The sequence below is a fragment of the Pleurodeles waltl genome, chromosome 1_2 (assembly GCF_031143425.1).
Source record: "Pleurodeles waltl isolate 20211129_DDA chromosome 1_2, aPleWal1.hap1.20221129, whole genome shotgun sequence".
Taxonomy (NCBI): domain Eukaryota; kingdom Metazoa; phylum Chordata; class Amphibia; order Caudata; family Salamandridae; genus Pleurodeles; species Pleurodeles waltl.
Window position 1 is genome coordinate 925,747,337 of NC_090437.1, and position 22,678 is coordinate 925,770,014.

General features: G+C 44.7%; 1 protein-coding gene across 7 annotated transcripts in view; it reads right to left on the reverse strand.

Moving 5' to 3' along the window:
* Positions 1 to 22,678, reverse strand: part of PCM1 (pericentriolar material 1) — a 713,620-nt gene that overhangs the window by 179,364 nt on the left and 511,578 nt on the right. For 5 of the 7 annotated variants that reach the window (XM_069200330.1, XM_069200304.1, XM_069200313.1 and 2 more), the window contains 2 exons: positions 15,837 to 15,971; positions 11,021 to 11,194 (listed from right to left, as the gene is read on the reverse strand). In XM_069200330.1, the coding sequence (XP_069056431.1) occupies positions 11,021 to 11,194; positions 15,837 to 15,971 (309 nt within the window). The remainder of the gene's footprint in view (positions 1 to 11,020; positions 11,195 to 15,836; positions 15,972 to 22,678) is intronic. The other 2 variants (XM_069200351.1, XM_069200345.1) reach the window with 1 other exon arrangement.

The window sequence follows — 22,678 nt, forward strand, 5'->3', positions numbered from 1 at the left end:
AAAGCAAACCAGTGGCTTGGGGAGGCTACCACTCCCAAGCCAGTCACATCTATTTCCAAAGGGAGAGGTTGTTCCCTCCCTCTCCCAAAGGAAATCCTTTGTTCTGCCTTCCTGAGCTTCATCAGATCAAGCAGCAGAAGGGTAGAAACCTTTCTCAGGGGTGGCAGCAGCTTGGACTGCCTGGAAAACCCTGTAAGACAGGTGGTAGCAATATTAGGGGTCCTCTAAGGAGCCCCCAGAGTGCATGGAATCATACTTTCAATACTTGCAACAGAATTGGGGTATGGTTCTGGCATGTTTGATACCAAACCTGCCAAGGTTGGGGAGTTACCATTATATAGCTGGATATAGGTAGTGACCTATGTCCACCACACGCGTAAAATGTCGTCCCCACACTCGAAGTCCAGGAAAATGTAACTAGAGTTTGTGGGGGCACCTCTGCTAGTCACACACAGGTACCTGCACCCTGTCCTCTGGGCTGAGAGGTCGAACCATAGAGGTGACTTACAGTGACCTGGTGCATTCAAGCAGACTACAATGGCAGGCCTGCAGGACCCTTTGCATGGGCTCCCTATGGGTGGCAGAATAACTGCTGCAGCCCATAGGGATCTCCAGGTACTTGGGTCCATATACTAGGGACTTGCATGTGGAGACCAGTGTGCCAAATGTGGGAAAAAGGGTACAGTTACCAAATGTTATAGGAGAGCATAACCACTGGGGTCCTGGTTAGCAGGATCCCGGTAGACACAGTCAAACACACGGACATTAGGCAGAAAATGGGGGTAACAATGGCAGGAAATAGGGCACTTTCCTACACACTTAGAACACGATCTGGCAAAGTCAGCAGGTTTGGGTTTAATGTGACAAGATATGCAAAAAGCATACAGAACTATTTTTTCCATGCAATAGCACATTAAAGCCACATCTATTTTATGTGAAAATGTTTACCTGTGGGGCAATACTGATGGTGGTTTTTGTGGTGGCACTGGTGGTAGTACTGTAATGACAGTGGTGGTGATACAGGTGGCAGCGTTCATAGTGGTACTCATGGTAGTGGTACTGTTATTGGTGGCACTGGTGGCAGTATTCACTGAAATAATACTAATAGTTGTGGTACTGGTGATGTTAATTTAGTTGTGGTTTTGCTGTTGCAGTATTGGTGGTGCTGTGGTCTTGGCTTCAATAAGGGACTTGTGATAATACTGGTTATTAGTAATGGTACTAATGGTGGCATTAACTGTACAGGTAGTGGTATTGGTGATGTATTGGTAGGATTAGTGTAGGTGGTGGTATTTGAATTGTTGACATTGTTTTTGCTGGGAGGGCTGATGGTGGTGGTATGGTATTGGGAGCATTGTTTTTTAAGTAATGATGCTGTGTAACTGAGAATTTTGGATTTTTTGTAACATTTGTATGTGGGGTCGTACTGGTGGTGGTGATAGCCTTGGTAATTGTATTAATAATGATAGTGTATTGTGGTGCTGTTGGTGATGGCATTGGAATAGTAAGGGCAGTGGTACTGACTTGAGAGGTATTGTTTGTGTGAACTTACTGATGGAGTGCTCTTAGTGAAAGTGTTGGTGGTAGCTATGTAGTATTGTATTGGTAGTCCTATTGGTGATGGTGTGGTAATGCAAGTAGTGGTAATGGTGATATTAAACGTTTTCAGTGTGATTAATAACAAAACAGCCACTTTCTCATAAAGAGCTTGCTGAAGATGTCATGCGGGATGGTTTCTGCTGCAAGGAGAGAGGTCAGCTCTGCCTGGATAAAGTAACCAGGTTGTGTTCAATGAGGAAAAGGGGCTCACATATTCACATGTGCGCGCGCACACACACACACACGCTGTCTCCTACGGGAGCTATGCAATGTGAAACAAAAATCCATTAGGAGGCCTTGTTATGGTTAGGCACACACTTCAATCGTAACCAAAGTACTAAAAAATGCCTATTGGAGTAAAAACAAAAAATGTAATACGATGCATGTATGGATAGTTGAAAATGACTAAGTATGAAGATCATCTTTTTAGATGTACAACATTCCCATGCCAATTGGAACTTAAGCTTTCCATAAGAGGCAGAACAATACATACTATTTGTTAAAATAGTCAATAACATAACAGTGAGAGAGAAGTGCTCTTCTGAGCTGATCTAAGATGTGACTGACAGTGCCTCAAGCCAATGTTTGCAGGTGCAAGATCTGAAATGCATCTGGAATCTTTGTTCACACATATGAGACAAAACAGAGTTTACACAAAGGCCTCCCAGTGTTTGCTGGTCTCAGCATTACCCTAGCAGGCAAGAATGTTTGAATGTTACGCTAAAATCTTGGCAAAAGTTTTTAGAATTTTGCAGACTGCAGTGACACCATCATCATTTTGGAATCTCACTACACACATAAAAGAATGAATCTGTGTTGCTTATAGGATTGCTTGCTTAAATCTGGCACACTGAAAGGCCCCTTTGCAACAGGGTCTTTGGAAACAGAAAAGGCACTTTTTCAGTTTTGGATCATGCCACCCCAAAATGAACTCTAAGGCAGCGGTCAAAGTGAATGGGACTTGACACAGCTACAAGTTTGGAAGGGGAACAAGCCAAGGGTGACTTACTTCACAGATTCTTTCACTCTAGCAATTGAGCACCAGCATGCTGGACCAGACTGGACCTGACGTTTGGGCTTTTAGAAGGGGTGACTGGTGATAGGGTGTCTCTGAATGCTGCTGCCATTCTCCTGTTCATAGCTGACCACTAGTTTAAGCTCAAATGTTCAAAGAATTTGGCTCTTATTCTGGAAGTGGTATGAAGTGGATTAGTTTGATTATAATGCCGGTCAAACAATGATTAATGGGTCTCTTAACACATTACGGTCACTAAGGGTAGTTCTGTTCCGGATCTGCGCTTTACCAAGCGTGGAAGAAAATGAACTGACATACGCGTGCCTGGGTCGTGCCTTTATAGGTGACTGTGACGTCACAGATGGCTCTAACGCCGCCACACGGATCTGAACAACGCCACCCAACAGCACGTGCAAGGGTATTGCTCTGAAAAAGTTCTGGATTCTAAGTTGACACCAGGAAATTCTAAAGGTAGGGCACCTGCAGCCAGAATTCTCAATCAGATAACTGCATATGCAAATTACTACGGACAGGGAAAACTGTTGAGATGTAGCCTGACTGTTAAACAGTCTAAACCTTTGCCGAATGGTTTAATGATGAATTGCTTGCCTTAAAAAAAGAACTGCAAGCATTTAGAGAGCATTTGACAAGGGAAATTTGATCCTACCGATAATGCCAACTATCCGGTGCACCTGAAGGGGTAACATAGATGTATCAAGGTGACTCACCTTATATTTTATGCTGATAAAATTGGGGCAGCAACAAAATTCAATGAGTGAAAGTTTTAAAACTTGTTAAATCCTTATTCTCTTTGTATCGCGAGTCAGCAGCCGTGCTGCCTTGAGAGGAACTCTGTAATGCAATAGCTTAGTTTTTGCCAATAAGGTACATCCATTTACTCTTCATTACCTAATGCGGCTCGGGTTGCTCCATGCTGTAGCTTATAGTTTGAGCCTCTATTAGATGTCTCTAAGTTATCCTCGTTTAAAGCCACTGAACCTGAGAAGATGCTTTCCTTGGTTGCCGCAGTGAGGTTTGGGTGCCCTGCTGATCCTTCAGCCCCAGGGGTCTTGGAGCGGGGTATTTCTGTGTTTGCATCCTTGCTATGTAACCTTTTGGATAGTTCCTTTGAGGAAGGTAAGTTCCCTCAACCCTGGAAGCATGCCATGGTGATACCCCTTCTGAAGAAACCTGGTCTGGATCCAAATAAACCTGAAAATTGCAGGCCAATTTTGCTGCTCCCATTTGCCTCTAAGGTGGCTGAAAAATGGGTAAATAAGCAACTGTCTGGTTTTATTGAGATAAAAAAAAGATTCTCCATAGACTCAATCGGGTCCATTTGTCAATTTACAAATAGGGGCGATACAGCAGTGGTGCTGATTTTAGATCTCAGCGCTGCCTTCGTCACCATGTCACACAACCTGCTTGAACAACTGTGGAAGTGAGGTGTCAGGAACAAGGCTTTGCAGTGGTTAGCCTCCTTTCTGCAGGACCCATCCTTTCAGGTGCTGACAAAGCCCTTTCAATCCCAGATCCTCCCATTGCAGCAAGGGGTGCCTCAGGGCTCTTTCTTGAGCCTGATGTTGTTCAATACACAGATTCGCCCCCTGGCGGATATCAAAATTAACGTAATTTTGTAAGCCCATGAAACACATCTGGTCCTCACCCTCTCTTAGGATGACACTGACAGTGGTGCGCTACTACAGGCTTGTTTGGCGGAGGTGGCCCAGTAGACGGACAGGAACTGCCCCAAACTAAACACTGGAAAAACTGGGGTTCTTATTGTAGGGATCCAGCCTTCCAACTGATCCCCCTGCTTGCTGGCCAGAAGTGCTTGGCCCTTTGCTTTCTCCGAAACCAAAAGTTAAGAACCTTGGAATCTGTCTCAATGCCAAGATGTCTTTCGATAATCAGATCACAGCTCTAGCAGCAAGTGTATTGGGATCTTAAAAGTCCTCAACAAGACTATTGGATTTCTTCCTTAGTCTGCCACAATAGTAATCTACTCTGGTTATTTCAAGGCTAGACTATTGTAATGTTCCCTTATCTAGGAGTAGCGCAGAACTGGCTGAAGAGACTCCAGCATGCACAAAACAAACAGCTTGTCTGCTCTTGAACCTCCCTCGGATGCCGTCCCTGGGACCTACTCTGTCAAAACTGCACTGGCTGTCACATGAAAAACGACCTACTTTAAAAGCTATGTGCTACTGCTACAGGGTCCCTGCTACTTGCATCCTTTCTTTAAGCTGTATGTTCCTGCTAGGGAACCTAAGATCTGCCGGGTTTCTATTAGCATTGAATTCCATTGTCAAAAAGGCGAGGATTGGGAATTGTTCCTTCAGCTTTCTAGCACCTAAACAATGGAACTCTTTGCCTCTCTCAATCAGACAGAAACCTTCAGAAGTATGGTTTCGGAAACACCTAAAAACCTGGCCGTTTAGGCCAGCCCAATAGGCCTGTTGCTTTTTCCAACACAAGTTTTCTGTGTTGGGTTTATGGGTCATTTTTCCCCAGCTCAGGGACATTTCAGTTGAAGTAGCAATGCACTCTACAAATGGTTTATTATTCTTATAATTAGTATATCCAGAACTTGCTGCACAACTCCTTTCTATAGTAGGTATTGTTACCTAACACTCCCTATTGGATCCTGGAACTTTGTTAAGGTATATGCTAAGCTGTGAACCTTAATATGGATGGAAGATACCCAACCCCTCTTTTATTAAGCTGTAGCGTTCACAGTATTAGGGTGGTATTTTTCTACCTAACCTGCAAAATTACTACTGGTCTTTAAGAAGCTGTTGTAACGACCTGCGTATACTGCTTAGTGTGAATTAAATATGGCAACGACTGACTAATACAAATGACTCAAAATCCGACATTTATGGGCTTGTAGTCTAGTCTGAGCCACTTGGTGGCATAGGTAATATGGGTGGCTAACATGGACCTAATTAAAGTCAAAGTGGGACAAGGTACCAACCCCAAAGAGGTAGCTATTCAATCTCATACCAGTGTGCATTACATTCAAGAAAGATTAACAATCTGTCCTTCACTTCCAATTTGATAAAGTAACCTTTATAACTGTTTTCCCTTCTGGGAAAAAAGGTAATGTAGAAAGCTAACTGGAGTATCTTTGTGATGGACACTCTTCCAATTTGATATTGGCCAGCACATGGCAAAATTCAGCATATGGGATGAGAATGATATTGAAAAACATACAAAAACTATATATGCCTTTGGTTTGAGGCTGTCAAATAGGGTAACGCACAGGACTGGGGCAAAGAGGGAAGGAATGATGCACGAATAGTGCAAAGTCTGGTACCTCACCTTGTGAATATCTTCAGGTGCCACTCAAAGCAGTGTTCCTGCATGCTGATAGTTGGCACCAGGAGACTCCATGTTGAAACTCTGGAAGAGAAATACGGCGCCACATACAAATGCCAGTGCTTAATTTGTGCTTGTTGTGTCTGGTGCTGAGCACCGGCACTTATTTTAGAGGGCCGGCGCTTATTCTTCTGCCTCAAGCATTTGCTGAGAGCAAAAGACACGGATGGGAAAGACGGAGGGAGAGAAAAACAAAAAAGCGTCACAAAGGTAGAAAGCAGAAAACTGCAAGAGTGAGCTGAAGGGGCAGGGAGTGGCTTAAAAAGGATTGAAGAGGCCAGAGCTGGCTTCAGGATTAAGCTGCCTCCGTATTCCGTGCTCACACATTTAAGTGCAGCAGCCGCTTGTTTCAGAGGAGGGCTTTGGGCACCGGCACGTTTTTTATTTACAAATTAACCACTGAGAAATGGTACTTATGCCCGCAGACATCAGTTTCTTTCATAAACTTGTTTTCACTCTTACACGTAGAGCCAATAGGGTAATCAAAAGAACCAGGGTGCAGATTCCTAATCAGAGATCTTTTTAGATGGAAGATACCAAACCACAAAACAGGGAGGTGGGAACGCAGTGAGGAATATGCAGTTAGATAGAGTATCCACCAGAAAGAGCATTATAGACACTTCTAACAGAAGATTTCTAACCTTGTAAATAGATACCAAAGCAGTAGCTCAAAAGGTAGTGGTCTGTAGAACTGATCAGACTTAAAGGTCCTGCAGGACTGAGCAGGCAAAGTGACCATTTCGACAGACCAGGCTATCGAGCCAGGAGTGCTTCATTAACGTATGCACCGATGCCAACGTACATGCCTGAGAGATAGCCAGGACAAGTACTTCATGTGCCAACTGAGTGCTAAGAGTCTTTGCCCTGCAGGAGTGAACCCTCAGGCATTTCGGAGGCCTGCTTCTTAGCCAAGGCACAGCAGCTTTTAATGCAGAGGACAATCAACTGAGAGATGGTCTGTTTCAGAACAGCATTGCCCTTCTTCAATGCAGAAAACCCAGAAAAGAGCTGGTTAACCACCTGATGTTTCTTCTTGGTGCAATCAATGTAAAAACTGAGTGCTCTCTTGGGGTCCAAACAATGGAGTCCCTCTTTCTTTTTCAGGTGTGAGGAGGAGCCAAGAAAGGCTGGCGGGTGATGGCTTGTACAACAGACCGTCTACTCATCCAGTAGCAGCGCACCCATTCACCAGTCAACTCTGGTTAGGGAAGGAAGAGGGGCCAGCCGCTGGGACAACTGTAGTCAAGTAGCCAGCAGTGGAGATCTTTTGTTGTCTCATTCAACACCTAGTGGGGTCTGTCAGTTTCCTTGGTGATGCAACTTTAGGTCCTATTGCAAAACTCACATGTGTCATCGCATGATCATTGAGCAGGAGGCTAGGAGGAGTCTTCACATACTAAAGAGAGGCTGAAATATCAGGATTATAGCCTGAATGTAAAAGGCGTGAAAGCACACCATATCCAGGATGGCTCTGATCTAAGTTTATCTCTGTGAAAGAGTCAGGTGTGTTCTCTGTAGATTGACTAAGAACCCCAGAGCATCAAGAGGTTTGCCGTTGTCTGGAGGTATTTTGGGACTATTGTGGTGAGCCTGCCTTCACAGCCAATCATCGATATAGGGTTAGACTGGTACCTCTGGAGATGGGCAGAGACCAGTGCTATTACCTAAGGGGACAACCATGGGGCACTGGGACAACTGAATGGAAGCACAGCAAACTGCAAGTGCTTGTGGCCCACCCTTAACCACAGGTATCACCTGTGGACCTGCAGGATGAGCATGTGAAAATAAGCGACTTACAGCTACAGCGTCACCATCCAGACTCCGGGATCTAGAGTAGATAGAAACTGAGCCAGGGTGAGAATTTTGAATTTGTCATTGCGCAGGAAGCTATGAAGAGGTGAAGCTCAAACCTGCTTCCATCAACACACTGTCCTTCTTCAACCCAAAGGAAGTGGCAGGAATAGCACCCGTTCCCTACTTTCAGGGCTGTTAGCCTCTTTACAGCTCCTTTGGTAAATAGAACCTACACTTTCTAGCATAAAAAGGACATATGGGCTTTTAAAAAGTGGTCCAATGTAGGTAGGAGGTGCATTGAGTTGAAAAGGAACAGCAGGATGCAGTCCAGTTAGACAATCTACAGGACCCATTTGGTAGTTGTAATATGCTGCTTCCCTTGAATAAAGTGGCTAATCCTGCCTCCTACTGGATGGCTGTATGCCACTAAGGGTGCATAAAAGAAGGGTTCTGAGGTTGCCACCAAAGGGGTGGATGACTGGGCTACGTTTTGCCCTTGATGGCACAAAGGAATGGGAGTTCTGTTGTGCAGGTGGCAGAGCCTAATGCTGTTGATACGCTAAGCCCCTACCAAATCCCTGAAAATAGCAAAATTGATGGGGGAGATTGCCGGACTGAAGCTAAAAGGCCCAAAGAGAGCACCATGGCTCAACTCTCCTTAAAATGCTCAAGGGCAGAGTCCATCAAACAGGCGGGGGCATTCAAAAGACATGCCTATTAAAGAAGCATGAACATGCTCAGAAAAGCTTGTGAACCTCCTCCATCCATGGCGGCACACACCACGCTCTTTCCCATAGCCCTTTCCAGACAGTCTGTGGTGCCTAGGCCAAAACAGATGAATAATTTTGTCTCATCCAGACCACCCTGAAATGTCTGGGCTAAGGAGGCATGTAAGTAGTCTGGCAGCGTCAGTAACTTCTCACTAACCATGTCTCAAAGTGCACAGGTGTAGCGACCAATAAAACAGCTTGCATTGTGTGACCTTAGAACAAGGGTGGTCAAGGAGAACATTTGTTTACCGAAGATATCCAAATGTTTTGCACCCTATCATGCAGAGTGGTTGAGAACATGTTAGGATTGACTCTACTAGTGGATGCTTGCGCCACTAAGCTTCTAGGGGGTTGGGTTAAAAACGTGGGCCACTTACGGCTGGTCTATGCGACAGACAACTTGTTGGTTGACTGGGTGGTTACAGCATGGTTTAGACCAAGTGTCCAACAATGTGTCAGCAAGGGCTTCATAAAAAGGCAAGAGAGGCTCAATCAGTGATCGGCTAGGTTGCAGGATCTGTCCGCACATTATTTTTTACCTTCATAGTGGTGAGGTGGAAGTCAAGGACCTTGGCAGCCCTCTTAATCATACTGCCGAAAGATAGGCTTTCTTCAGCTGCTGGACTGGTGGAAAAATAACACAGTGTCAGGTCATGTGTCCAACCCAATGGCATCCTGAAAGTCCAGCTGGAGTCATTATAGGGTCACCACCATTACCTCCGTATGGCTGACTCAGGCCTGATACTAAGATGTGTTGAAGTTCCAACTCTGGCGCTGGTGTCGACATTTCACAGGTTGGTGTGGATTTCACCACCTGGCCTGAAGCCAGTACTGGCACCAGTAAAGGTCCAATAATTAATTCAAGTGACACAAAAGTAGCTTTACAGGCCAGCATCTAAACAGATTGGCTCAGCCTCATACCTCCTTCCATCACCACACTGAAAGAAGGGCAGACCATTCATTTTCCACTGCTAGTTTTGGGGTCCATCAATCAGGTAGGAGAGATCTTTAATTGTATCAAACTTGCTGAATCAAGAACGCACTCCAAAGACCACACTCTGAGTCTTCACATTCAACAGGATCTACTTCTCAGTGTTCCCTTCCTATCCCTCACCCCCATCCCCACACCACATGCTTTGAGCCACTCTGCCTTGTGATTTTATCCAAGGCTGCTGCAGCAAGGTACGGATAGTGAGTGGTTGCATTACAGACCCTGACATAACCAGACAGAAGGTGCCTGCAGAGCCTTGGGGCCCGAAGCGTGCCAAAGATGAGCGGCAATGCCTCTTGAAAAGCTTTGACTTACTGCAACCTCACTGATTGACACAGGAACTCTGGGTGCACTGGGAATAAGGATGGAATCTGCTACTTGGTGAACAGAAGTGAGACCAGTAGGCTTGGTAACAACCTTACACCTTCTTCCGAGAACAAAATGGCAGGAAGAGTCCCACTTGGACTTTTTATGTTTTTTATCTGACTTACCTGAAGACTTCGACTGCAAAGACGATCTTCTGAGTAAAGAATTTCGGGAGTGAGCATGCGCTCGTCCCTTCCACTTGGAGCAAGAGCAACATGAAGCCTTCCAGTGCTTCACCACGTAGAGCTTTGCTTCACATTCTCAGATGACTTTTGGATTCATCTGAGCGCAATGCACACCTCATGGGAATCTATCACAGACCTCTGTTTGACAGTCCTTACAAGGTTTAGACCATAACATTTTAGGTGATGAAATGTTCCTTGCATACTAGAAAATTACAAGAAAATCTCTTCACAGAGTGAAGAAGGAAGGAGCAGAGTACCTGATCAGTACCTGAAGGTGAATAAAGAAAGGAACTGTCAACATGCATGGTTGGCATTATATGCAGCTGCGTTGATCAGTTCTGGAGACCCAGCACTGACATTGATTCGCAGGGCATCATATACTAGTGTGCAGGAGCACTGCTTTTGAGTTTCTGGATCCAGTCTGGAGCCTGGGGATATTCACAATGTGAAGTCTGCAATTACATCTGAAGCACTGTATGCACAAATGGTCAAGTTTGTTGAAGTGATTGATACCACATTGAATTGAAAGGACTATTGGGATTACCTATTCAGAATGATATTTTGGGCTAATAGCCTTTACTCTCTTCTACTACACCAGTGCCTCATAACCAGAAATTTACACACAATTTTAATGGACAATTTTATGCAAGTTTTCTGTACACTAAAGATTATAAAAGTTATCTTATAAAATAATATATTTAACAAGAGCATACATTAAAGATACCAAGTAATACATCAGTCTGAACCTGATGCTCGGTAGACATGGACTATGATAACGTGATGCCTAACAAATTCATTTTAATAAACCAGTAGGCAAAACACAAATAGCAAACTTTTAATATGCAAACAAAATGTGTTTGGTTTCATAGTTAATAAATATCTGTTATGGCTTTAAAAACTATATAAGAAAGTGATCAACCTCTTTTTCCAATTTTCTTTGACACTGCAGGTTAACTGATGAAATAGTATTGCTGTCCAGATCTTGCATGAGTCTAAAGAACGCTAATTCATTAAATAAAACCTCTGAAATCTCGACAAGAAGGTCTTCTCCACAATCCTTAAGTTTTCTGCCAGCAAACTTTGCCAATGAATCCTGTTAGAAGAAATAAAGCCAAACAGTTTCCGTTTTGCTAAATGCTAAGTAAAACGTTAATCAAGATGCAATTAAGATGGATTCAAAACTATAAGCAAATAATGACTAACAAGTCACCTACCTTCAGTTATGTTCTTTCTGCTGGGTACTCTTGCAGATTTCTCACCTCTAGAATATTGTCAGGCACCAGTTTGGATCCAGAAACTTACAGTAATTCTCCTGTGCACCACCAGGCGGAGCCACTCAGTTCTGTGCCAGGTTTCCACCGTCCCAGAAATGATGGAGCGCAGACGCATATAAGACCCACCCCGGCACCCTAACATCAGTTTCTTGCTTGAATCTTTCTGCATCCTCATATATGCAGCATTTACCAGTTGATGGGAGCAGTTGTGCTGATCCCCAACTTGGAACCTTTTAAATGTTAAAAAGAAACTAATACAAAGATCTGGGAGGGTGGGGAGAAATCTGCGGGGAGATAGAGTACCCGCCAGAAGGAGAGTTATTGAAGATAAGTATCTTCTGATGGATACCACCAACCGCAGAGTCTTAACCTTCAGAATATAGACCAAAGCAGTGCCTTCCAAAGGTCCAAAGGTGCAGGGATCTGGTGTAGAGTCAGACTAAAGTCTAGTAAGACTGAAAGAGTGAAACTAAAGTCCTGTAGAAAGCAACGGGTGAAAGATCCTCCCATTCAGACCAGGCTGTCAGGAAAGTAAGGCTTAGTGAAAATATACACCACACATCGCAGCATGACAGACGTCAAGGTCAGGTACTCTGTGAGCCAAAGAAGGTAGCAGCCATCACCCTGATAGAATGGGCTCCCAGTCTATCCAGAGGCTGCCTTTTTGCCAATATGCAGCAGATCTTAATGCAAAGAACTATCCACCTCAATAGTCCTCCTTGGCTCAGTCTTCCTCTTTGTTCACTGTGGGAGGTCCCTAGTATGACCTATGTAAAAGCCTTTCTAGGATCCAATCAATGGAGCTTTTCCTCTTTCAAGATATAACTCTGGGAGAACAATGGATTGTCCAATGTGGAAAGGGGTCACAATTTTAAGTAAGCAGCTGCCCGAGTCTTCAGCACCAATTTGCCTGGAAAAAAGAGGGTGCAGGGTGGTTGCACCAACAGTGACAGAAGCTCACTCGCACGAGCAACTGACATGACCACACTGTGGAAGTCAGTCTTTAAGTTCCGAAAGTGCAAAACACAGATAGGTATTGGCTTGAAGGGTGCACACATGAAAAAAGTCAAGACCCAATTAAAATCCCATTGTGGAGTCACAAACAGTTTAGGAGGAAATGTGTGTCAAACCTTTATTAAACCGCATCATAACACATGATTTAAGCAAGGAAAGTTGGACAGTAAATGCAAAAAAGGCTGAAGGGGTCAATAAATACTCTTTTGTAATGCTCACTTGCAAGACTTTGCTGGGCCAAAGACAAAACATAATAGGACATCCAGCAGATTGGCATATAAAGGGTCTACCTTGTAAACCCACCACCAGGCAACAAATTTGTCTTAACACTCTGAATAGAGTTAATCAAAGGCAGCCTGACAGCAAGGGTGACATCTACGACTTCTGGTGGGAAATGAAATGCAGGTAACTGCTGCTGCTGTTCAGTTTACATGCACATAGCTGTAGACTGTGCATGTTAGGGAGATGGACCCTGCTCTACTGCTTTAACAGGATAACCTTTAAATGGGAGCCTGATTAGACAGCAATATGTTCATGTCCAAAAGGACCTCGTAGCACAATCTCCTGGCCCAATCCGAACACTCAATTATGTTTTTGATCATCTTCAGACACCACGGCAGGAAAAAAGGGTCTGGAAGGCTTAAAGGTGTCTCATGTTTCATTCCAGCCAGAATGTGTCTCCTAACAAACGTTTTGCAGGAACTACAAAGACCAAAAAACCTGTTCACACTGTATGTCTTAAAAGTTGCAAAAGGATCTAGCCACGGTTCTCCCCATTGTTCGTAGCTCTGCGGGACCCCAGATGTAGACACCATTCATGTTCTGCTATACGCCACCAAATTAGTTTATCAGCTGTGGAAAGCAAGGACCCTGCCAGGTGGTTCACAACTAGAAAAATATCCTTACACTTCATTTGACTCCAAAGGCGCTGAATCTCCTTGCACAGGACGAGGGATCTGACTCTTACCTGCTTTTTGCAGTACCACACGGTTGTCCATATATGGAGGTGTCAGGGTGAACTAATTCGTATTATCTTTACTAGTACATGTCTGCAGCACTAAACATTGGGGAGTAAGCTGTCTGGTGAGGAAGTCAGGGCATAGCCTGTGGGGAACAAGAAAATGGTTTGGACCAATTGCCTGTCAAGTATCCATAAGTACCCTGGTGAAAGAGAGGGTTCAGATGGAGTTGGCCCGGAGTATAAGATCGCTGCATGGTCATTTAGTTTGGCTTTCACCTGTAAATCCAGCACTTCAGCAGCACTCAAAACTGTGAATAAACCACTTTCCTCAACAGGTGGCCCAACTGTCGAATTCATCCCTTTAGGCAGAGAGGTATTAAGCCCAACAGGGGGAGGAGGGGTGTCAAGCCCACTGGCTTCCTGCAAGTCTGTGCACATTTTTAACAGCATAACGAGGAAGGCAATCACCATCACACACTTCTTCGGGTATGCCTTGGTCAGAATCAGAGCAAGATGGAGCCACTGTTGGCATGACTGCCTTAGAAGGTGTGCCAGTGCAGAACTGAGCTGCATGACAACCAGTCGCGCTTTCGTTATGTGTGACATCAGGCAAGATCAGGCTGAAGTTTTTTGGGAGGTTAGATATCAGAACAAGGATAATATCGGATCCTGACATTGACACCAGTGTCAAGGAGTTCAGGTCCAGTTACGGTGTAGGTGCCAGAGTCAGCGTCATTATTGAAGTTATCGGTACTGGACATGAAACTGGTCCCATGGTCAGGTCATGCCGGCAAAAACAAACTAGAGGCCCCTGTGGAACCTTGGAGCCCAAAAGTGTGCCAGAGGAAGCTGGTAAAAGACTACAGATCTGCAGCAAGCCTGAGAAACTGGGGGCACTATGCCCAAGCACATTGTTTTTTTCTTTTAGAAATCACTGAAAGCTGAATTAAATTAAGAGCAGAGCTCCAGGTTCTGTGTCAGAAAGCACGGAAAAAAAGAAATGGACATCAGCACAGAGGTGGTACTATGCGGCTCTACTCCATTTCTGGGGCAGGACAGACCTGGCACAGAGCCACACTGCACCACCTGTTGAGGTGCAGGAGCACTGCTGAAAGGATTTTGGATCCAGTCTAGCATTTGGGGAATAGTCTAAATGTGAGGAATCCGCAATTAGAAGTATCAATCAGAACTTTATTTTTGGTAACACTTAGTAGTATTTTGTACTTGTCAGGTCATGTTTACGTTCATTGCACCACAAAAAAAAAAAATCTATATAATGTGCAACTGCCACGATTTATGAATGTGATTCTAAATACAATTAATACCTATTAAACAATGCTAATACAGCTACTAGCTTAGACAGTAAAACTCAGGCTAATGGTGCCCTCACTAAATCTTGCCATTCAAACAAGTCAAAGTTATCACCAATTAAATGGAGAAAATAAACAGAATGTGCCCTCAATTATTGCAACAGAGAAGACAAACTTGAGCACAAGAAGATTTACTAAGTAATGGAAAATTGTACACCCTACAAACAGTAAAGAAAGGTGTGCTCTGCTGTTTGTCTGGTTAAGAGTTGACCCACTTATCCAAGGACTATATGACATTTTTTACCTTAGGTGTGCAAATATTGCAATGCACAAGAAGACACTATTTGAGATAAACCTCAACATAAAATGCTGCATCTTTAACCAACGGCCCTTAAGTGCCAGCATATTCTATATCCGAGAAGCTACCAGCGCAGATAGGTAAGTTTGTTCTCTAGTATGTAACACACACCTTTAGTATTGTTATCTTCTTTTTGGATGAACTGAATGAATTTGTGACACTGCATTATCAACTATATAGGTTTTGCATGTAATCCTTACAACACTTTACTGATGTAAAGAAAGTTTAGATAGTGAGCCTGTTACTAGTAGAGAAATATAACAAGCTTTGTTAACACTAGCCACCAGCCAGGGACATCTCTGCTCACATTACAGAAAAAAAGAAATACAAACATCCTTTTTGAAGACTATCATAACTGGGCACCAGAAAATTAATGATGTAAACAAGGGTGTCAAGTCTATGACTTGCTGTGTTCCAAAACAATCGTTTAAATCCACAAACCATCCTGTGGTTCCAATTGACTAGGGCTTTGACAATGTAGCTGGACCACCACAACCTAACTTAAACAGGACTCCTAAGAAAATCATAAATACAATGCAGATGCTACAAAGTCAAGCAGCCAAATTCTACATGCACCGACATGCTCAAGAATGGCAAATATTATTAAAGTATGAAAAAGAGAGGCTGCAATTCAAAATGACAGAATGAGACCGGCTTGCCCCAAGACCTTTCAGAGAACCTCTGCTTCCACATGTACACGATAAACAAACATATCAGCATTCACTTTATCCCCTCGAATACAAACTGATATGTACCGAAAATAAACAAAAAACGATATTGGGGTTTTCGAAACAAAAATAAGGAAACGTCAAACTAACCTGCAGAATACTTCCAAGTTGTTTATGGAAAAATTTAACAAATTCTTTACTTTCATCATTTTGCTGCGTAAGAGTCAGTACCATGCGTCTTATAGCTGTCAGAAGTGAAGGGGAACATACATGTTCCATGTGCTCCTGTGAATCAAACACAGAATATTCAACGTATATTTATAAGAAAAACAATTAATTTGAAAGAGATTCAATCAAACAATCAACATCTCACCTACTAATTGTCTATCTGCTCTCCATTATCAGTCCAGACAAATTAGTCACGTGCTTTACTTAAAACAGCAGGCAAAGGAAAAACCACATTAGGATGTGATTCCCATACCCCAGAAGGGCATATGAGCACAAGTTTCCTAATAGTCATGTTGTTTTAATGTAAATAAATGGCTTTTCAAATAAAAACAGGTATATGAATTTAGAGTGCGCTGTCTAGTATAAAATCTGAATAATTCAGGAAAACTACATTGACCTTCAGAATCATAAAAAAGATAGTCCATTAGATCTGGCAAGTCAATTATTATGTTGTACATCATTGTGAAGAGCAGTATAACTTTAGGATGTCCACAAGCAGTGGCAATGAAAACCTCAAATGATAAATGTACTTTAGCTTGGCTCAAAACAAAAAAAGTTTCCATTTCTTCTTTAAGGCTTTTTTTACTGTCCATATGAGAATAGGATGGTTATTCATAATTTTTCTTGGTGCTACCAAAACCAGGTGGATAGTCTCAATTTAGACTAGCCTTAGCTGAATACACAATGTTCAAGCAACAGACCTGTTTTCTTTCTGTGAAAGTGTAGCACACAGTGTTATGTTTCTAAAAGGAAGAGTGAAAAATTATGATTAAGGATTGTATTCATAAACGTAATTTTGTAGTATGTGTAGAGGTACTACAATAGTAATAGCCACATACTAGGAAATAATATTCACTGACCTATATGTGGAAGTCTTCACCTCTTCTATCTTTACATTGCAGAGATCTCCGCCACAAGTGAGAGTCTCTGCACAGGTACACATATGTTTTATAAGTAAATGTGTGAGGTACAGTGGTGTCGCTGGAAAATGGGGAAAGCTTAATATTTAATGGGGGAGGTTTAGGAAGGAGTAAGGAAAGGTTATAGGAGGGTTATGGAGAGACATGCATCCACCCACCCACCCACACAAGAATAAGTGGAGTCCTATTTACAAACTGCACTGTTAAAGTTACAAGAGCCAAAAACTACTCATAACAATTGTGAATGTACTCCAGCCCAGATGCAGGGCAAGTCCAGCACCACACATGGTCAACCCCTGGTAATTAACATGGAACCTTAAAGGAAATTATGTTAAATTAATGTATTTCTATTATTTAAAAATGTATGCATGATTTTATGTAATAGTAACAAAACCACATACATATTTTAAGCTAAATTAGATAATACTAATGCTCTCTTTTGTGGTAGTGTGGTCGAGCAGTAAGGCTTATCAGAGGGTAGTGCAAAACATTTCTTGTACACACAGTGAAGAAATGAGGCACACACTCAATGACTAGCTCCAGGCCAAATGTTTTTATATAGCAAAAATATATTTTGTTACTTTATTACTAGAACCAAAAGATCGTTGTTGCAGTTAAGTCCAGTTGTAAGTATCAAGCAAATGCATCAAATGGACTTTGTTTGGGTTTTGCAGATAAAGCAATTTACAAGTAAGTAGCACTTAAAAGTTGACAGTTCAATTTCTCATAGGAGTCAAGAGTCCTGGAGGGGGGGGAAGTGTTAGCACATTTGACAGGTAATTAAACTAAGGATTTTAAGTTGACCCCAAAAGCGACCCACCAGCATCACGGGGCTGGCTGAATGCAGAGGCCAAAGTTGGCATCAGGTTTTCAATGGAATTCTATGAAGACTCGGGGGACTTGGTAGAAAACAGATTGCAGGTAAATACCAGTGGTTTCAGGGCACAGGCCTGGGGGGTTTAGGTCAGGACCTGGGGTGATGGGGGTGGGACCACAGATTCACACCAAACACACACCCTCAGCAGCACAGAGGTAACCGGGTGCAGGGGTGAGAAAACAGAGCTGGGTGCTCAATGTTTTCAATAAGGGGGACCCCAGGGGTCACAAAAGATGCTACAGGCTGGGTCCTGGGGGTCAGTTCCGGGAAACAAAAGGTTGGACAGGTGCCTGCTGAATGCTGCTAGACCATTGCTCAGATTCCCCAAGGCCCGGGGGTCTCCTTGGGCATTGGGAATCTTCACCGGATCTGGTCGTGGTCAGGAGGGTGTTCTCCTGATTCAGGCTGCAGGCATCATTCTGTTGGCCAGGAGGGGTCAACCCGAGGGTGGATGCAAGGTCAGAAACGCCTGGGGAACTTCCCTGGCCCAGTGGGCCACCTGGACTCGGGCCATGGGCGACTGGTGCAGAGTGGGCAGGGCTCCTTTTTGGAGGTTTCTTCTGGACAGGGCCGCTGTCCTTGGGAGTTCATGGTCCTCTGATGGGCAGGCAGTTCTCTGGGGGTTTGTAGAGGTCTCTGGTTCTCCAGGAAGCATTGCTTTTTTGGAGCAGGAGTCTTTGAAGCTGCAGACAGGTTGGTAGGGTTGGGGCCAAGTCAGTTGTCATCTGGAGTCGGCTCAGCAGTCCTTTCTTCATGAGATCCCCAGGAATCTGGTAAGGTTTAGGGGTCCCCCTAGATACTAGATTTAGGGGCGTTGCAGGGGTCAGAGGGCAGAAGACAGTGGCTACTGTCCATTAGAGTGGCTACACCCTTCCTGTGTCCACTCACTTTGGGGAGCAGGGCATATTCCTAAGCCTATTGGTCCATATCCTCCAAAACAAGATGGAGGATTCTGCAAGGAGGGGGGTCACTTCAGCTCTTGACACCTTAGGGGTGGTCCTAGGTGCAATGGTCAGGCCTCCCTGTTTTCCCTAATTTTCCAGACGGATGTGCTGCCAAAAGTGGGCCTTGTTCTGGGGTCGGGCATCTCCACAAGCTGGAGAGCCCTGGGGCACTGTAACAGGAGGCCTGAGCCTTTGGGGCACAGACTGGTCAGTCCTGCACTAAAGGGTTGGGTACAATGCAGGGGGTATTTCTAAGATGTCCTCTGTGGGCATTGTACAATAAATACAACACTGGCATCAGTGTGGGTTCATTGTGCTAAGAAATCTGATACCAAGCTTCCCAGCCTTCAATGAAGCCATTATGGAGCTGTGGAGTTCGTAATGACAAACACCCAGACCATGTACTTAATATGGCCACACTGCTCTTACAATGTTTAAGAATGGACGTATACACTGTAGGGACATATTGCTCACGCAGATATGCCCTCACCTGTGGCACAGTGCACACAGCCTTAGGGCTGTAAGGCCTGCTAGAGGGGTGACTTACCTTTGCCACAGGCAGTGGTTTGTGGGCATGGCACACAGGTGTTCCATGTTGGCTTGGTCTTTTTCTTCCCACCAGCACACACAATCTGCAATGGCAGTGTTCAAGAGCTTGGTGAGGGGTCGGTCACTTAGGAAGGCATTAATACACGCTGCAGCCATTAGGAACCCTCCCTGGTCAGAGCCCTTGGTTCCACTGGTACCTTTAACAAGGGACTTCGCTGTGTGCTAGGGGTGTGCCATTTGTGGCACAGTTTAGGCAAAAAACACTGGTGCTGGGGCCTGGTTAGCAGGTTCCCAGCACACACTCAGTCAAGTTAGATTCAACACCAGGCAAAATGTGTGGGGGAATGAGGAACCATGCCAAAAGGGGCACTTTCCCACACAAGCCCCTCCCTAATGAAAGAGGATGAGACTAACCTTTCCCAAGAGAGTCTTTAATGCCTAAGTGGAAAAATATGGGAACTCTAAAATATGGGAACTCTATCTGCATTGGCATGAGCAGTCCTAGCTCTATGTTCCACTATATATATAGTTCATTCCCTGTAGGGAGATGGACCACCTCAAAAGTTTAGGGTTCTCACCTTTTGTAGGAAGTAGGCTCTGTAAATAAATTTCAAAGTAAAAAATAGTGTGCACTGAGTCCAAGGGTTCCCCTTAGAGGTAAGATAGTTGCAAAAAGAGATCATTCTAATGCTCTATTTTGTGGTAGTGTGGTTGAGCAGTAGGCTTATCAGCGGGTAGTGTTAAGCATTTGTTGTACACACACAGGCAATAAATGAGGAACACACACTCAGACAATTCCAGGCCAATGAGTTTTTATATAGAAAAATATATTTTCTTAGTTTATTTTAAGAACCACAGGTTCAAGATTTACAAGCAATACTTTAAATGAAAGGTATTTCACTCAGGTATTCTAGTAACTTTGAATAATCACAATAGCATGTACAGTTTTGACAAAAATGGCAATAAGCTATTTTATAAGTGGACACAGTGCAAAAATCAACAGTTCCTGGGGGAGGTAAGTAAATGTTAAGTTCTCAGGTAAGTAAAGCACTTACAGGGTTCAAAGTTGGGTCCAAGGTAGTCCACCGTTGGGGGTTCAGGGCAACCCCAAAAGTTACCACACCAGCAGCTCAGGGCCGGTCAGGTGCAGAGGTCAAAGTGGTGCCCAAAACACACAGGCTTCAATGGAAATAGGGGTGCCCCGGTTCCAGTCTGCCAGCAGGTAAGTACCCGCGTCTTCGGAGGGCAGACCAGGGGGTTTTTGTAGGGCACTGGGGGGAACACAAGCAGGAACAGAAAGTACACCCTCAGTGACACAGGGGCGGCCGGGTGCAGAGTGCAAACAGGTGTCGGGTTTCAGATAGGAATCAATGGGGAGACCCAGGGGTCTCTTCAATGATGCAGGTAGGTGGGGGGCTGCGGGTGCAGTGCTGTTTCCAGGCGTCAGGTTCCTTGAAGCAGGCAGTCGTGGTCAGGGGGAGCCTCTGGATTTCCTCTACAGGCGTCGCTGTGGGGGCTCAGAGGGGGTCAACTCTGGCTACTCACGGGCTCGCAGTCGCCGGGGAATCCTCCCTGTAGTGTTAGTTTTTCTGCAGGTCGAGCCAGGGGCGTCGGGTGCAGAGTGGAAAGTCTCACGCTTCCGGCGGGAAACGTGTGATCTTTAAAAGTTGCTTCTTTGTTGCACAAAGTTGCAGTTTCTTGAACAGGGCCGCTGTTCTCGGGAGCTTCTTGGTCCTTTAGATGCAGGGAAGTCCTCTGAGGCTTCAGAGGTCGCTGGACCATGTTGTATGCATCGCAGTTGCAGTTTTCTTCGAAGTAGTGAGACAGGCCGGTGGGGCTGGGCCAAATCAGTTGTCGTCTCTGTCTTCACTGCAGGGCTTCAGGTCAGCAGTCCTTCTTCTTCTTTAGGTTGCAGGAATCAATCTTCCTCAGTTCTGGGAGCCCCTAAATACTCAATTTAGGGGTGTGTTTAGGTCTGGGAGGGCAGTAGCCAATGGCTACTGGCCCTGAGGGTGGCTACACCCTCTTTGTGCCTCCTCGCTGTGGGGAGGAGGGCACATCCTGATCCTATTGGGGGAATCCGCCTTCTACAAAATGGAGGATTTCTAAAAGTAAGAGTCACCTCAGGACACCTTAGGGGCTGTCCTGACTGGGGAGTGACTTCTTGTTTTCCTCATTATCTCCTCTAGCCTTGCCGCCAAAAGTGGGGGCAGTGGCCGGAGGGGCGGGCATCTCCACTAGCTGGGATGCCCTGTGGCGCTGTAACAAAGGGGGTGAGCCTTTGAGGCTCACCGCCAGGTGTTACAGTTCCTGCAGGGGAAGGTGAGAAGCACCTCCACCCAGTACAGGCTTTGTTCCTGGCCACAGAGTGACAAAGGCACTCTCCCCATGTGGCCAGCAACACGTCTGGTGTGTGGCAGTGTAGGAGGCTGGACTGGCTTGTAGTGAGTACCAAGGGGTACTTGCACCTTGCACCAGGCCCAGTTATCCCTTATTAGTGTATAGGGTGTCTAGCAGCTTAGGCTGATAGATAATGGTAGCTTAGCAGAGCAGCTTAGGCTGAACTAGGAGACGTGTGAAGCTACTACAGTACCACTTAGTGTCATATGCACAATATCATAAGAAAACACAATACACAGTTATACTAAAAATAAAGGTACTTTATTTTTATGACAATATGCCAAAGTATCTTAGAGTGTACCCTCAGTGAGAGGATAGGAAATATACACAAGATATATATACACAATAGCAAAAATATGCAGTATAGTCTTAGAAAACAGTGCAAACAATGTATAGTTACAATAGGATGCAATGGGGAAACATAGGGATAGGGGCAACACAAGCCATATACTCCAAAAGTGGAATGCGAACCACGAATGGACCCCAAACCTATGTGACCTTGTAGAGGGTCGCTGGGACTATTAGAAAATAGTGAGAGTTAGAAAAATAACCCTCCCCAAGACCCTGAAAAGTGAGTGCAAAGTGCACTAAAGTTCCCCTAAGGACAAAGAAGTCGTGTTAGAGGAATAATGCAGGAAAGACACAAACCAACAATGCAACAACTGTGGATTTCCAATCTAGGGTACCTGTGGAACAAGGGGACCAAGTCCAAAAGTCACAAGCAAGTCGGAGATGGGCAGATGCCCAGGAAATGCCAGCTGCGGGTGCAAAGAAGCTTCTACTGAACCGAAGAAGCTGAGGTTTCTGCAGGAACGAAAAGGGCTAGAGACTTCCCCTTTGGTGGACGGATCCCTCTTGCCGTGGAGAGTCGTGCAGAAGTGTTTTCCCGCCGAAAGAACGCCAACAAGCCTTGCTAGCTGCAAATCGTGCGGTTAGCATTTTTGGACGCTGCTGAGGCCCAGGAGGGACCAGGAGGTCGCAAATTGGACCAGCAGAGAGAGGGGACGTCGAGCAAGACAAGGAGCCCTCTCTGAAGCAGGTAGCACCCGGAGAAGTGCCAGAAACAGGCACTAC